Genomic DNA, 15,648 nt, shown 5'->3' with positions numbered 1-15,648 from the left:
TTAGTATGTATGCTCTATTTTGATACGGCCTAGACACACGGAAGTGTCTAATGCCGTGTGAGGCACACGGCCTAACCACATAGGCGTGTGACCTTTGTAACTTAAAAAAATTGTTAAGTTTAAAAAAAAACTTTGTATGTGTTCGGTTTAGTCCCGACATCTTTCTAATGCATGTTTATGGTCTCATTGACCTAAGAAAGGGACTTAATGTTGATGTTTGACTATGATATGACAATGCATGACTTTTGATTGTGAAAATGTTTGAAAAATGTTTCGATATGTCCAGTAATGCCTTTTAACCCTAGTCCGGTGATGTATACAGGTTAGGGGTGTTACATTTTTGGTATGCACCTGATAACGTGTTGACATAAGAACAACGCAAAGAAATCCCGAAACATAATTTCCATCTAACAGCCAATCAAGCACCTAAATTAATAAAAATCACATACATTAATACTCAAACAATTATGTCAAGAACCTCGACATGAAACTTCCAACAAACGAACACTTACCAACAAATCGATAGAACTAACTCGAAACAACACGTGAATGACCACTTTCCTCAGTATTCACGCCTAAGGGGAAGAGATCAATGACAATTTAACAGAGAATTCAAGTGAAATAGTGAGAGAAATCTCAATTTAAATACACAAATGGAAACCAACAAAACTTCGCAGAAACACAAGACTTAATGATAGAACTTACATGGAGATATTCTAACAGCGCGTCGAACAACTTAGGACCCTCAATTGTTTCCAACAACCATTCGCCAAACACAGTCAAAAAGAAAAAAATCAAAAGAAAAAAGAAAAATGTAAAAGAAAAGAAAAGAGAAGAAAAAGAAATAACGTTTTAGAATCTAATTTAACTTCCAATAGATTTCTAACATTTAGCTAAATTTTTGTAATACCAACGTCAAGACTTAAACACAGGATCAGAGAGTAGACAAATTCTTAACTAGTGAATTAGTAGGCTCATTCTTAACACAAATTAGTATGGAAATAGACTTAAATCAAAGGCTCAAGTGTTGAGGTTAATTTTAAACAAAAGAGCAAAACTTCTTAAAAACTCGGCTTGAACCTCTAACCTCAAACACATACACAAAGCACATAGCCACAAATACAGAAATTTAATTACAATATAATACGACAATTAAACATTCAAAATTTTGGGGCATTACAAAGGGAGGAAAATAGAGGAAGAACTGGAAGAGACTGAAAAAAAAATAAAAAAAAAAGAAAATTTAAAAGAACATAAAAAAAATTACTCAAAACGAAAAAAATGGGGACTGCTTATATAATTTAACCTAAAATATTTGTTTGAAATGATGATTGAACGTGCCACGTCAGCTTACTGTTACATCGTTAATGACAATTAACAGCTCAATGACTAAAATATTACAACAAGTTAATGTAAGTGACTAAAACGTAACATTTCAGACATAAGTGACTAAAATGTAACCTGATGGAAATAAAAATGACTATTTTAATAGTTTACTCTTTAAATATTAAGTTGTCTTTCATATCTATTTTTCCTTTCCCATGTTTTATTTTTTCTCTCTTGTATCTTTTTTTTCCTATTTCAATAGTTTCTTTTTAGTTTTTTTTTTCTTGTTTCACTTGTTTCTTTTCTAATATTTTCACAGGTGTCGCATGAGACATTGACAATACATTTTTTTTTAAATTTATTTATTGGTGTTGTTTGACACATTGGAAACACTCAAAAATCATATATATATATTAAAAATTATCGCTGTTGCTTGACACACCAGTAATACTTATTAAAAAATATTTTTTTCCTTTTTTTTCTTTCTTATGAATATCAATATTTTTCACGTGTAATTTAAAAAATACATACTAATGTTACCTGATACAATGATGAGACACTCCAAAAAATTACTATTGGTGTGTGCGGCACTGATGGTCATTATGGACTTTAGGTCACTTACCTATGTAATTTTTTTAGGTTATTTTTGTAATTAATGAATTAATTTGGATTATTTTAGCAAAAAAAGCCTTTTATCTTGTGAAGTGAGTTTTTAATTGAGTTGTTCCGACTGAGTTTAAAATAGTATAGTAACGTTTGAAGCGTAAAACCTTAAAACCCTAGAGTTTGTGGCCTGTTGGTCCCACTCGCCTAAGCTCAAACTTCATACTCTAAGCCAGAAAAAAAATAAAAATGGAGGCAGCGAGAACTGTTAAGGATGTTTCTCCCCATGAGTTCGTGAAGGCCTATGCAGCCCATCTCAAGCGCTCCGGCAAGGTTTTTTTTATTATTATTGCAAATTCATCCCTTTCTCCCTTTAATCTTTACTTTGAGTTTGTAGATTTCGCTGCCTTCTTTCTTGTTTTGGTGTTTTCTCCTTTAATTCAAATTTCCCTCTTTTTTTATATTTAATTGGAAGAGTCTTCTGATTATGGGAAATTTGTATTATTAAAAAGATGATCATTGTATAAAATTTTCAAGAAAGGAGCCTAAAGCAAGTAAATTTGAAGTAAAGCTTGAACAGCTTGCTCTCTCATATGTATATATAATTTGTAATTTGTTCCTTTTTAGCATTTACGTTATTTTTCGAGAAATTTAAAGAACATGAAGGAATAAGGGTTTACTTCATTGATAGAAGCTCATTCCTCATATTCCCTTTCTCCTTTGGTTTTTGATAGATTGAGCTTCCTCCATGGACTGATATTGTCAAGGGTGGTAAACTAAAGGAGCTTCCTCCATACGACTCTGATTGGTACTATATTAGAGCTGGTATGTAGATATCTCGCTCCATAATCCCTTTACCGTGTGATATACTGTTAAAAGCACTGAAGGATACAGTGCAACTATATTCTCATATGTCATTGTTGTCCATGACTTTGTAGCTTCGATGGCGAGGAAAATCTACTTGAGAGGAGGTCTTGGTGTTGGTGCCTTCAGGAGGATATATGGAGGTGCCAAGAGAAATGGCAGCCGTCCATGTCATTTCTGCAAGAGCAGTGGCTCTGTTGCTCGTCATATTCTCCAGCAACTGCAAAACGTGAACATCATTGATCTTGATACCAAGGGGTGAGTATTTTTCGTGTGTTATTAGCTCAAGTCCTTTGAATGTATCAAGCTGATTGATTCTTCATGCTATTAATAATGCAAGGATTGGTAAAGACATACTTTTGACTGTAATCTGTTTACTAGGCTGGGATGCTGCAATTATCTTGTCTACTTTAGTGTAAGAGACATTATTGCATCGAAGCATGTGTGCATGAAAATGCCTTGTGACCTGTGATGTTCTCAGGACTGTTGCTAGAAAATCTTTGAAAATAGAATTTATGACCTTAGGACTATAGCAGAACTAGCTCTTAAAATTTTGAGTATTGATATTTTATTTAACCATGCAAGATTTTCCTTTCATTAATCTCTTCAGATCATAAAATGTATATTTTCAAAAGATTTAGTTACTGTATAGCAGATACTAGTATGGAGAACACCTCTGTGTTGCTTCCATTTTCCATTTTTCTTCAACTACCTGTATCCAACACATATTTGGACATGGACATGGGGATATAACCTTTTCAAATCTCTCCAAATAATTTGATGTACTCATCTATGAGACATTCCGCATTCGACTGCCACACCCTGGTCTGAGTAACATAGGAAAAGCTTATTTATATCATGTATCATCCTGTTTTCTTTATATTTGCATATAATCAACATTCTTTCATATGTTATATAAACTAAAATCATATCCCTGTGTATCAGTGGTCGGAAAATCACATCAAACGGCCAACGGGATCTCGATCAGGTTGCTGGAAGGATCACGGTTGCCCCTTGAGAAATTAAGTAAATGCTTTCCTATGGCTAAAAATTAGTTTTTGTTTGAAAGAGGAAGGTTTCAGGAGGTAGTGTTAAATCAGTTATCTCTTTGGTCTGTATGTCATGTTTTCATTCTCTTCTCTCTATTTTATTTTAATTTTTTTCTCTTAACTTCCATTGCGCTGCCTGTTTCTTGACTTAAAATAGGCGTATTCGAAATTGACTAATTTCAAGCTTGCTTCCATTGCGCTGCCTGTTTCTTGACTTAAAATTGGTGTATTCGAAATTGACTAATTTCAAGCTTGCTTTGGCTTTATAGGATTTCCTTTTTCTTTTTTTTTTTAAAAAAAAATCGAATTCAGGGATGGGTTGGGTTGATTTTTCCATTGAAAATTTTAAGGTTGGATTTGGGGGAAGTTTAGGTAAAATTTTACTCTCCCTTGTTAATATGTTTATTAAAATATTTCTTTTAAATTTATAATCATATTTTTAAACAATAATTTTAAACATATTTTTAATTTTATAAATATTTTGCCAGTAGTCTTGAACTTGATCAAATTTAGTTTATGTATTCTTTGAATTGGTCAAATTTAGCTCCAGTAATTTTCAAATTTTGAAACTTTAGTCTCGACCAAATGATAGTAGTTAAATTCTTTTGGAGTTTTATTTTGCTATTTAATCTTGTATTATGTGTAAAGTTATAAATTTAATCTGTATTCTTCAAATTTCAAAATTTTAATTCTAATGCAAAACAATAAAAGTTAAATCTTTTAATTAATATATGTATTTTTAGAATAATAGGTGAAGATAACAAGCTGATATGATGTTATATTATTATTATATGTTTTCTACTTCAAATTTTAAAATAATAAAATTTAATGAATTTAATAATTATCATTTACTAAAATTTTAAAATTGTAAGATAATTAAAATAATAGTGAATTTTAATCAATTCTTAATATTATTTATTTCTATAAATTCTAGAACTATCCTTATAATAAAACCAACTAAGAAGTAAGAAGAGAAAATAAAATTTTCCACCTCACCCACCATAAAATGCAACGTGTAAGTTTTGCATAAGCTAACCGGTCAAATTGCGATTCGCCAAACGCTTATAAAATATAAACCCCATAATATACAAAGGGGATCCTACAGATATGCCCTTTTTCTATTCCATTAGCTCGAGTGGCCCTCCCCGTAATTATCACCAGATACGTGTCCTTTTTTTGGCTATTTCAATTTTCCGACATATCTGATTTGTTACGGAAAAACAAGGTAACCCTATCTTTTTACTTCCTTTTTGTCATTAACAAAATCCCCAATTTCGATCTCCATCGCTTCTCAATTGATTTGATATCCTTTTTTAATTATAAAATCAACCTAGGATTTCCATTAAATTTCTTCTTTCTCTGCCCACCTATACGATTTTATTTTATTTTTCTTCTCGTTTCTAAGATCTGTTAATAAGGTTAATTTTTCCTTATCGATCTGTATATTTCGATTATGTCTTTTCTGGGGTTGGAGTTTTCTGGATCTGGATTCCGGTTTGATTTGAAATTAGTTTTCAAAAACAAAATTTTAAGGTTAATCGATTTCTAGGTTTCGGTTCATTAAAAGATTGTTTGATCTATAGATCTGTTAACCTTTTGGGTTGCATTTGTTGGGAATTGATGTTTTGTCTGTGAATCAGCCTCAAATTTATAGATTTCCTTAACAATTTCTAGATCTAGTGTTAGGTTCTATTGGGGAATTGGGCTTTTGTTGTTTTTCGTTTAATTGACTCAGGGAATGTTAATTCGCATCTGATATCGCAATCTTAATCCCTTTATTATTCGCTAATTAACACATAATTTCCAAATTGTTACCCGACCGATCATGGGGAGGAAGGACATATTTCTGAGGTATTAAAATAAAATTTTTTCGTTTAAATTCCAAATAAAAAAATTTATTTATAAATTAAATTTTTTTTAGAAAATAGTAATTCTTTTAATAAGCCAAGTCAGTACCAGGACATGATACCCAGATTGACACACCTCTCACATGATAATAATAATAATAATATTAATAAATGAATTATAACAATAATGACCTTTTTTTCTTCACTTTTTCCATGAATTGATACATGAACATGTGAGCTTTTTAATGAACTTAGTAATCTTAAGTGTTCTGTCATCTACAATACAACAGTAAATAAATTATGGCCATTTTTGCTTTGTGTTTGTTTTTCCATGTGTGAAATGTCATCGTTGGATGCCTGCTATATATCATTTGATAGTTTCATGACATTCGTTTACTGTATCCAATTCTAATGTGGTTTGAGTCCTCATTTATTTATGTCTTAAGTAAGTTATTGGGATTTAACTTCGAGGATGCAGGGATTTATCCTAGTGCATTTTGTTGTCATTGTAGAATAGCTTATTTTAATCAGCATAATCTGATATTTGCATTTATTGCTTAGCTCCCTTTATTATATAGCTTATTTTGTTGACTTGTTCTTGTGGCTGTTGTCATTTTTGTCATTGTTCAATATGCCTTTGATGTTGCTACTTCCTGGTTCAAGATACAGTTGAGTAATTCTGTCAACAACTCTTTTGCTTTATTTGATCGATTTTGACTTTGTGGTGCAGTTCAACATGGTACATAAGCGGCCTTTTATCGAGGATGTATTTGAGGTTTCATGCAAGCAACCAAGACAAGCAGAACATAGTAATCAATGGGTTTTATCTTCTGAACCCCTTTTTCCTGAAGACGCTGCCCCGTTTTCTAATGCTTCAGGTACAGAATTTCTAGCGTGTCATAAACTACACATGGTTGGCATGTTAATGTGACACTTATTTTTGGCGTTGTATCTATATTGTAACTGATGATGTAAATAGTAATTGAGACCAATATTAAACATGTATCCATGTTATGAATCCTGATCCACCGTTTTGAATGAATCCTTTTTAGCACCTAAAGTCAGGTGATTATTCAATCTTTAGTCCAAGCCCTTTGTATTTTAGTTATTTTCAGGTGCTTATTTCTTGTGCCTGGATCAAAGTTCACTGTCTGAGTCACTCTTGAGTCCATTTTCATGTGTTCTGCGTTTTTACCATTTGAGAACACTGGTTTTTTGAATAGCAACAGACTATCAGATGATTCAGTAGCGAATATGTCAATTTGTTGTCCCTCTCTTCTCAATTATTTCTTACTGCATTATAATGTCTAATGGGTAAAGGTGAGGGCAGATTCACAAATGTTAACACCAAGTGCGATGAAAAGCTTGCAAATGCCATTGATACTGAACACCAAGGAAATCCTGAGAATTTAGAAGCCAATATTCCTGGCTGCATTGCCATATCTTCCCTGGGCACCTCTAGCACTCAAGATGAAGACTTGTGGCCAGATGAACCACTTCACATGCCTTCATTTGCAGAATGTTTTAACCCTGAACGTCCAGTAAGGACAGTAGCTCGTTTGGAAGACATCTATTCTATACTTTTGCAATACCCTCCAAGGAAACCAGTTCTTGTTGGTCCTAATTACCAAGCAGATATTCCTGAATGGGACTCGCAGGTCATTAGGAATGCTTCTAATTGTGAGGAGGTATCTGAAACCACTAGCAGATATGAGAGAGAAATGGTTGGAACTTGCATAATATCAATTCCTGACTTAGAGTCTTCTGCTTATGATGAAAAAGTTGGACATGGAAGAACTAATTGTAGTTGTGAGGACAAGGATTCTGTTAGGTGTGTCAGACAGCACATTTTGGAAGCAAGAGAGGAACTACGAAAATCTCTTGGGCACGAGAGATTTATGGAGCTTGGTTTTTATGACATGGGTGAGGTAGTGGCAGAGAAATGGAGTGAGCATGAGGAACAGCTATTCCATAAAGTTGTATTCTATAATCCAGCATCCTTGGGGAGGAATTTCTGGGGCAGCCTTGCTTTTGTCTTCCCTCATCGAACCAAAGCAGATATTGTCAGCTATTATTTCAATGTGTTTATGCTGCGGAAGAGATCTGAGCAGAATAGATGTGAATCAATGACTATCGATAGTGATAACGATGAGTGGCAAGGGACCGATGATTCTGGCAACAACGAAGCTGAGTTCTCAGATGAAGATGAGGACTCTGTTGTTGAATCACCTGTATGTGACGAGGATTTTGCTCATCATCCTAGCAAGGAAAATGGCTTGTGTGTTCTTGATGAGGATATTGCAGACGAAACTTGTGATAACCAAAGTTCAGATTTTGCTACCAAAGATTCAGAAACATATGGTGGAAAGTTGTTTAGAAACTGTGGTTCTGATCTCATGGATCAGGTGCATGGGAACACCTTGAACGATGTCGCCCAAGGAGAAAGAGAAGTCCAAGATGACTCATGCACATCATCTGATACAGGGGGTGCTTCACAAGAAAACCATGTCCCTGCTGACAACTTCAATGGTGGTAACCGTGGATATGTCTTGGAACCATGTTATCCCAAAGGATGGGATACCAGATATCCAACTTGCCAAACGAATTTCAGAGATGGGCCATGATATTAGAGATGAAAAAAGAGCAGTTTTGGATTAAATCATAGGAGCTTTTCCCTTGGCTGATTGAATTCTCATTAATCAATCATTCACATATAATATAAACATGCCTTCATTGTAACATAGAGAATTGTAGATGGTGATTGGGTTCCATTCTTTTTGGTTTAGGTGGTACTTTTAAGGTAAAGCTATCTATTATCTTTTATAAGACTTCCACTGATTTTTATCCCATTATACTTGGGAAAATATAGATGTAGTGGCTGGTAATTTAATTAATTTTTTAAAATTTTAAAATAATACAGATATTTTTATAATTATTAAAAGTAACTCATATATTTTTGAATATTGACATGATATTTACATGTATATCTCAATATAATCTCATTATAGAGTGATTTATCAAAATTTAAAGATTAAAAGATGAATAAATCATTATTCCTAAAGGAAATTCTACTGCCTCTCTCGAGGCCCCACAAATTGATGGTTGAGTGACATGTTGCTCCACTGCTTAAGTTTAATACAAGATGATTAGGAGTTGTTAGCAACTGCGTTATCCTCAAAGTGATGGGTCCCCTTAATAGTGGTAGCTGTACTAATACCACACTACGTAATTTCCAAGCTGTGTGTGGAAGAAATTATCAAAATTTTTTAATAGGAAAATGTTATTAGCTATCAATGAATTCAAAATTTGGAAAACCAACTTTACTGTTTCATTTTTAATTATCTTTTAAAACAATCATCTATTTCTATAGAATTTAAACCTCTTAGATATCATATTAATAGTTGCTAGTATGAATCAATTTAGAGTACTCTAACAACACATTTCACAACAACTATTTATAATTTTATTGTATTCTAGAGTCAAAAGGTTTTAGTTTAAAAACTGTTTTTCACACATTTCTTACTTGTAACTAAAGTTTGTTACTCCATTACACTTTAATGTATATATATATAAAGGATAGTTTGAGAAAAGAGTAAGAGGCAAATTTGAATATGTTATTTAAAAGTAAACTTTGTTATGCAAAAGTAAAATGTTTATGATGTATGTTTTAAAACAAAGGAAATATTGTTAAATAGAAATGTTGGTTGAGTTGTTTGATTATGAAAGAGTAAGATGATTAAATTGAAGGTATAGTAGTTGATATGATGAAAGAAGTTGACTATTCCAAACCCAACTTTCTTTTTCAAAGTGAGGTTTCTTACTTTGCTTTCAATTTCAACTATGGGATTTTGACTTACCTTTACTACTTCCAAATAATTTCATAGTTTTAAAGCTTACTCTAAAAGTGGGTAAAGCAATTAAGCTATCATCTTATTTTGCAAGAAATATTTTCAATATGCCATTTTAATGTAACATCTTAATAAATCATATATCTATACTTTCATTCACCTAACTTTCTATAATCTTCTACAACTTTATAGTTTTCCTTCTTCTTTTTCTAGTTTGACACTTGTAAATAAACTGGTATTAAATGGTTTAATTATTATATTTAATTTTTAACACATTTATTTATATAAAAATTGAATGAATGGTTAATGATTTTGTATATAGATTAAAAAGTATAGAGAAGTAGGGTGTTCAAATGGTTAGTCAAATAAAACTAGTATTAATCGAATTTTTAATCTTTTAACCGTTAATCAAACCAAAATTTTTCAAAAACAAATTAATCGAACCAAAATTTATATATTTTATTTATTTTTGTTAAAACAAGCATAAAACATATAAAACAAATAAATTAATAATATTCATTTGACCGAATTAACCGAATTAATAATAGCCTAATACATATAATATATAATATTATTTATTAAGTTTGGTTAATTACCCGATTTTGAACTTAATTAATCGTTAACCGAAATTCCAAAAAAACCTTTAATCAACCTCCGAATGAAGTAGATCAGTTAACAGACCAATTAACTGAATTAGATCAGTTCGGTCATTTAATTCGGTTTTAACCAAAGTCTGAACATCCCTATAGAGTAGCTATACAAGCAGAAAAAGAATTAGAATAACAATGGATACATATTGCACGAGAAAAAAACCCTTTCCAAAATCTAACTCGTAGAGTTTGGCAAAAGTATCGGGGAAGCCCCTATATTTAGGGGCAAATTGCATTTTGGTTTCTTTTTTAGAAAAATGGATAAAATAACCTGTTAAATTTTTTCTGTTAAATGACGATGTGGAATGTTAATTTAAGTGGTTAATTATTAATTTGATACTTGAATTATAGCTAAAATATAATTTTAATTTTTTAAAAATTTCTTAACAATAATTCTAAAAATTAAAAATCTTAAAATAAATATAAATTATTATAATATTAAAAATTATATTAAAATTTTTAAAAATAAAAGTTATAGGTACAAAATTTGTAAAAGTTCAAAATATATATGTAAAAAATCTATAAAATTTACAAAAAAATCTTAAAATTTTTATCAAATTTTCAAGACGAAACCGAAAAACCATCATTTTTTTACAAGGCTTTCTTCCCTATTTTACAAAACGCAAAAAATAAACAAAATTTTCTCATGCTTGATTGAAGCAAAAAAAAAAAAACTTGATTGAAGCAAAAAACAAGATTGACTAAAAATTTTGATTACTCGCTTCCAAATTTTTCATGTTTTCATTAATATTTAATTTTATTTTTATCGTCTATGCTTCAACTAAAAGGTACATTAAAATTTATTTAATGTTTATTTTATTCCACTTTAGTAAATGCTCATTTTTACATCACCTGTACTTTTGTATCTTCTGATGGTGTGTAATCACCGTTATAAAATTTCAACTACTCATTTTCGCATCCCCTTAGCTATTATAAGTTTTCCCATTTGAAGATCATATTGTTTAATACCATAAGAAGCTTTAATATTTAAGTTACTAAGTTTAAAAATTTTTGAGTTTTGAACAAGGATGGGTTTTGAAAATTTAGAAAATAATGTTTTAAATTTATAAGAAGAAATAAAAGATAAAAAGTGGAATTTTAATTTAAAATAAAACCCCAAAATCGTCAGCATGTCTTCAAAGGTAGAAAAGCAGCGAAAGGAGCTTCTTGTCTTCATCTTCTTCTTTGTCGCCAAATAGATACAAAATTTAAAGATTTTATTTACCGTAATGGTGTTATTTCTTTGGTTTGATTGTATTTCAACAGTAATAAAAACCATGATTTTATTGAAATAAATGTTTTTAGAATTGCACTGAAGAGTGTCTTCAACCCGTAAGGTTTGTGTCTCATTGCATTAGATAGTTCTAATAAAATTGAAAATTTTATTGAAAATGGAAACATTTCTCCATTATTGAAAGAGTGCCCAATTTAAAATAATGATTTCTTTGAGTGTAAATTTTGGCTTTAATAAAAATTGGTTTGATTTTGTTTTAATGAAAATGGCTTTGATTTCTTAAGAGAAAAAGATAACAAAAGATAAAAAAATCAATAGCAGATTTATTTATTTTAAATATTTTAATACTTTTAAAGGTATCAAAATAAAAATTTAGCTATAGTTCAAGAGTTAAATTAGTAATTAACTATTTAAATTAACGTGCCACATCATCCTTTTAATGGTAGTTAATGGACTAGTGACTAAAATATAACAATATGATTATGTTAGTAACTATTATGTAACTTTTGAAAGTTGGGTGATTGATTTATAATTTTAAATAAATTTTCGGGGCAATTGGTGTAGTTTACCCTAAATTTTTTGTATGTTATCCCAACTTTTTAGAGTTCATTTGCAAGTGACTTGAAAGAGTGTACTCTTTTTCTTATTTTAATATTCCACATAAGTTAGTTGATGAGTTATAAAAGTTAAAATGATTTTGTTTTAATTTTTAGAGTTAAGACTAAATTGATATATTTTGTAAGTATCAAGGCCAAAATATATTGAACTTTTAGAATTAGAACTAAAATGACAAGTTTTATAAATATTGAAGGCTAAATTTACTAAATTTTTAAACATAAATTTTAATATTTTTAATAAATTTAATAAATTATATTTATTTTAAAGATTTTTAGAATTATTGTTAAGAAAAAGTTTTTAAAAATCAAAATCATATTTTAGCTATAGTTTAGAGACCAAATTAGTAATTAACCATTTAAATTAACATTCCACGCCATTATTTAATAGAAAAACTTTAATAAAGGGGTTAATATGTATGTTTTGAAAGGTATAATAGCTAATTTACCCTTTTTTCCAGTAAAGGGACTGAAATGTAATACTTTTAGCCTTAGAGTTTTGATATCTTATTAAATGATAATTTATCTTAAAATTTTAAAATATTAAAAACTATTATATCTATATTTAAACATTTAAGATAAAAAAATCAATCTAACTTAGATTACTGTTTATTTTTATTTGATTATAAAAAGTAAAAATTCTGAAGAATGAAAAAGGATTTGAATTTGGTTCCAAATTGGGATGAAGAAATTAAAAAGTTTGGAATTGTAATTAGAATCAATAGTGGTTAGAGAGGTAAACAAGAATTATCAACTACATTAGTCTAAAATGGTAGTGGAATGTCATCAATACTAAATTTTTCCTTTTGAGTAATCATGAAAAATCTCAAGCAGATGATATGTCTTTTTGGAAAGTAAAATTTTATATGATAAAAATTTCATAATCCAAAGTGAAATTGTATCAGGTAATTATTACAGAGATCTTTTTATGTTTACAATGTTTTACTTAAAGAGTTAATCCACTGATGTAATTTAAGTCTTATTCACTCATCAAGTAGTAACCTTACACCTAATCTCTAAATAGGATCACTATCCTTTTAAGACTCTATCCTCGAAAGCTTAACTCTCTTTAATTTACTTACAATATTGCACTCACAATGACTGTTCTTTCTTGAACAAATAAAGTGCATATATACATGAAATATGATTTGTCAGGTTACAACCAATTTTCCACCCACATAGAAAGGTCGAGATCTCCTTAATATTTAAAACTCATTATGATTAGATTTTTTAAACAAGGAAACTTGAGTTGCATTGAAAAACTTTGATTCGATGCTTGATTAATTTAACTCCAATATCTTAGTTTCACAAATGGTCATAAAGAAGGCCCAGAAAACATAAATATGTAATGTTAGGAGGCAAATTTTATCCAATTTTCCTTTGTAACTGGAAGATAAAATTGACACTAATAAAAAGTTAATAGTTTTTTTGGCTTTGCATTTACTTGAGGAGGAAGTGTTTTTTTTTTTTTTTTTTAAGAGGGGACTTCAATCAATTTTTTGAGAGCTTAAATAATAGAGTTTTCTTTCTTTTTTTATATCTTTTATTGAGATATTGGGGACAATGTTCAATTAAGTAGGGAAGGGGTAATTTAGGAATTTTTTTGCATATTTTGTGTGTTTGTATGTTTTTCTTTATTTTTAGATTTTATTTTTTTTACAAAAAATTCTTAAAATTTTGTATGATTGCATGGGCATGTAGTTGAATTGGTGATTTTAAATCTTTTACATGTAACATCTTATACCCTACCCAATGGAGAGATTCATATATAAAATGTCATATTCGTTATTGAAACAACTCAAACACATAATTAGAATAACAATCAAAATTACAATACAAAAGCGTGGCAACTAAAGACATGTAATGCATGAAAATCAAACTTAAACATGCCCTTATAACAAGAACTAGGATCAAATACAATAAAAAAATGAGGTCAAGTTACGATTCTTGAGTCAACACAATAAAAATGTAGGGCGATGTCTCAAGATAGTAAAATCATGTCTCAAAACATACCTCCATGAATTTCATTTTTTGCTTCTAAATTTGATGTCTCAAGACAATAGGACCATATCTCAAGATCATAAGTTGCAAAATCACTAATTCAACTTCGATACTTTGTATCTCGAGACTTAACACTCTATATTTAAGATAAGCTAGTAATGTTTCAAGACCTCTACCCAAAAATACATGAAATGCTCAAAAATATTTTTATGGTCTTTTAATGTCTCGAGACACAAGTACAAAAATGCAAAATAAAATACATTTTCAAGCATGCAATGGATCCCTTGCATGCAACCAAACATGCGTACCATAATACCAAACCATTTCAAACGCAATTGACATAGAGAAACAAGTCTAAAACTCTTATAAACATGGCATACAACATCACTTCATGATTTCACTAGGTGTTCCATCCATAAACCATAAAGAATCCATCATCAAAGTCCAATACAGGATACTCATCAGAAGATCAATAAAGTTCCCAAACATATGCCAAATAACAAAACACATCCAAAATGCCAAAATATAACTTCTAAAGGCTTGAGAGTTTCCTTAGCATAGTGATTTTATCATATCTACTTATAATATTTTGAATAAATTAATTTAATCAATATTATTAATATTTTTGTATATTGTCCTTTGCAGTTTTTGCATAAAGCAAAAAAAAAAAATAGATTCACTAATTATTTAACATTTAACTAATATATATTATATTCAAAATTTGACTCTAATTTTTAGAAGTATAATGAGAGACACATCTAGTATATCTATAATGACTTTCTTGTAATAATATTTGGGACAAATCTCAAAATCATATACTAATTTTGATTTGGTGTAATATAAAACTTTGATTGTGACTCAAATGTGTATAAAAATTAAATTTTCATTCAATTATACACATTTAAACAAATAACTACATCAATTTATTTTTATGTTGGATAAATATAATTATTTGTGTATGCAATATATAAATATAAAATGATGTTATATTAGTAATTGTGTTAATAGTTTGTGAGCATTGGCTCAAATCAAAATTTCATGTATAAAATTACACAAAATCAAAATTCTTGTATAAAATTATACATTAAACCAAAGTTAATGTGTAATTTTAAGATTTATCCCATAATATTTTAAAATTTATAACATAATTTACATTGTTGATTGATCTTTCTTCTCTATACAAATATCATTGATGTTGAGAGTGTAGACATTATTTAATTCGCAAATAATTTTCTTTTACGAGTGATATCGATTCGGTACGTCAAGTTTTTTTAGATTTTTTGAACTGTTTATCATAATTCGGTTTAGCTCGATTCGGTTCCGATTTTTTATATTAATTTATTGTTTTGATTTGTTTAGATTCTTTTGATAAAACGGACTTTGTTTTATGACTTTTGAGTATTACTTGACAAAATTTCAAGGTTTTTTTCATAAATATTTCTAAAAGATAAATTTTCAAGAACTTTTAAATTATTTTCACTATTTTAAATATAAAATATTTATTTTATATTAAAAATTAAAATAATTATATATTAAATAAAAATAAAATTCAATTTGATTTGAATTGATTTTGTTGAATTCGATTTTAAACTTATATTTTATAAACCATTCA

The 15,648-nt window shown here is 29.4% G+C and overlaps 2 protein-coding genes across 6 annotated transcripts; both read left to right on the top strand.

Moving 5' to 3' along the window:
- The first annotated feature begins 2,033 nt into the window (after window positions 1–2,033).
- On the top strand, window positions 2,034–4,063 carry LOC108482113 (40S ribosomal protein S19-3-like). 2 transcript variants are annotated; one of them, XM_017785220.2, is made up of 4 exons: window positions 2,034–2,262; window positions 2,664–2,754; window positions 2,868–3,051; window positions 3,739–4,063. In XM_017785220.2, exons 1-4 carry the CDS (start codon window positions 2,179–2,181, stop codon window positions 3,809–3,811), a joined length of 432 nt encoding a protein of 143 aa, XP_017640709.1. In that variant the 5' UTR covers window positions 2,034–2,178; the 3' UTR covers window positions 3,812–4,063. The 2 variants fall into 2 exon arrangements, with proteins under 2 accessions (XP_017640709.1, XP_052886240.1); XM_053030280.1 differs by having other exon boundaries at window positions 2,046–2,257.
- Window positions 4,064–4,851: 788 nt separating this feature from the next.
- Window positions 4,852–8,538, top strand: LOC108483675 (uncharacterized). 4 transcript variants are annotated; one of them, XM_017787204.2, is made up of 3 exons: window positions 4,852–5,260; window positions 6,420–6,567; window positions 7,010–8,538. In XM_017787204.2, the coding sequence occupies exons 2-3, from the start codon at window positions 6,426–6,428 to the stop codon at window positions 8,311–8,313; spliced, it is 1,446 nt and encodes a 481-aa protein (XP_017642693.1). In that variant the 5' UTR covers window positions 4,852–5,260; window positions 6,420–6,425; the 3' UTR covers window positions 8,314–8,538. The 4 variants fall into 4 exon arrangements, with proteins under 4 accessions (XP_017642693.1, XP_017642691.1, XP_052883696.1 ...); XM_017787202.2 differs by having other exon boundaries at window positions 4,865–5,067; XM_053027736.1 differs by lacking the exon at window positions 4,852–5,260 and adding an exon at window positions 5,284–5,375.
- The last annotated feature ends 7,110 nt before the right edge of the window (window positions 8,539–15,648 follow it).

The sequence above is a fragment of the Gossypium arboreum genome, chromosome 1 (assembly GCF_025698485.1).
Source record: "Gossypium arboreum isolate Shixiya-1 chromosome 1, ASM2569848v2, whole genome shotgun sequence".
NCBI lineage: Eukaryota > Viridiplantae > Streptophyta > Magnoliopsida > Malvales > Malvaceae > Gossypium > Gossypium arboreum.
This window is presented reverse-complemented; position numbering and strand designations above follow the sequence as displayed.

What these genes read in the sequence shown, in the direction of transcription:
- LOC108482113 (XM_017785220.2), top strand. Translation starts at nt 2,179, where the DNA reads ATGGAGGCAGCGAGAACTGTTAAGGATGTTTCTCCCCATGAGTTCGTG. An exon ending in ATCTCAAGCGCTCCGGCAAG is followed by an intron (nt 2,263 to 2,663) that starts GTTTTTTTTATT and finishes GGTTTTTGATAG; the next exon opens with ATTGAGCTTCCTCCATGGAC. An exon ending in ATTGATCTTGATACCAAGGG is followed by an intron (nt 3,052 to 3,738) that starts GTGAGTATTTTT and finishes CCTGTGTATCAG; the next exon opens with TGGTCGGAAAATCACATCAA.
- LOC108483675 (XM_017787204.2), top strand. Translation starts at nt 6,426, where the DNA reads ATGGTACATAAGCGGCCTTTTATCGAGGATGTATTTGAGGTTTCATGC. An exon ending in CCCGTTTTCTAATGCTTCAG is followed by an intron (nt 6,568 to 7,009) that starts GTACAGAATTTC and finishes TAATGGGTAAAG; the next exon opens with GTGAGGGCAGATTCACAAAT.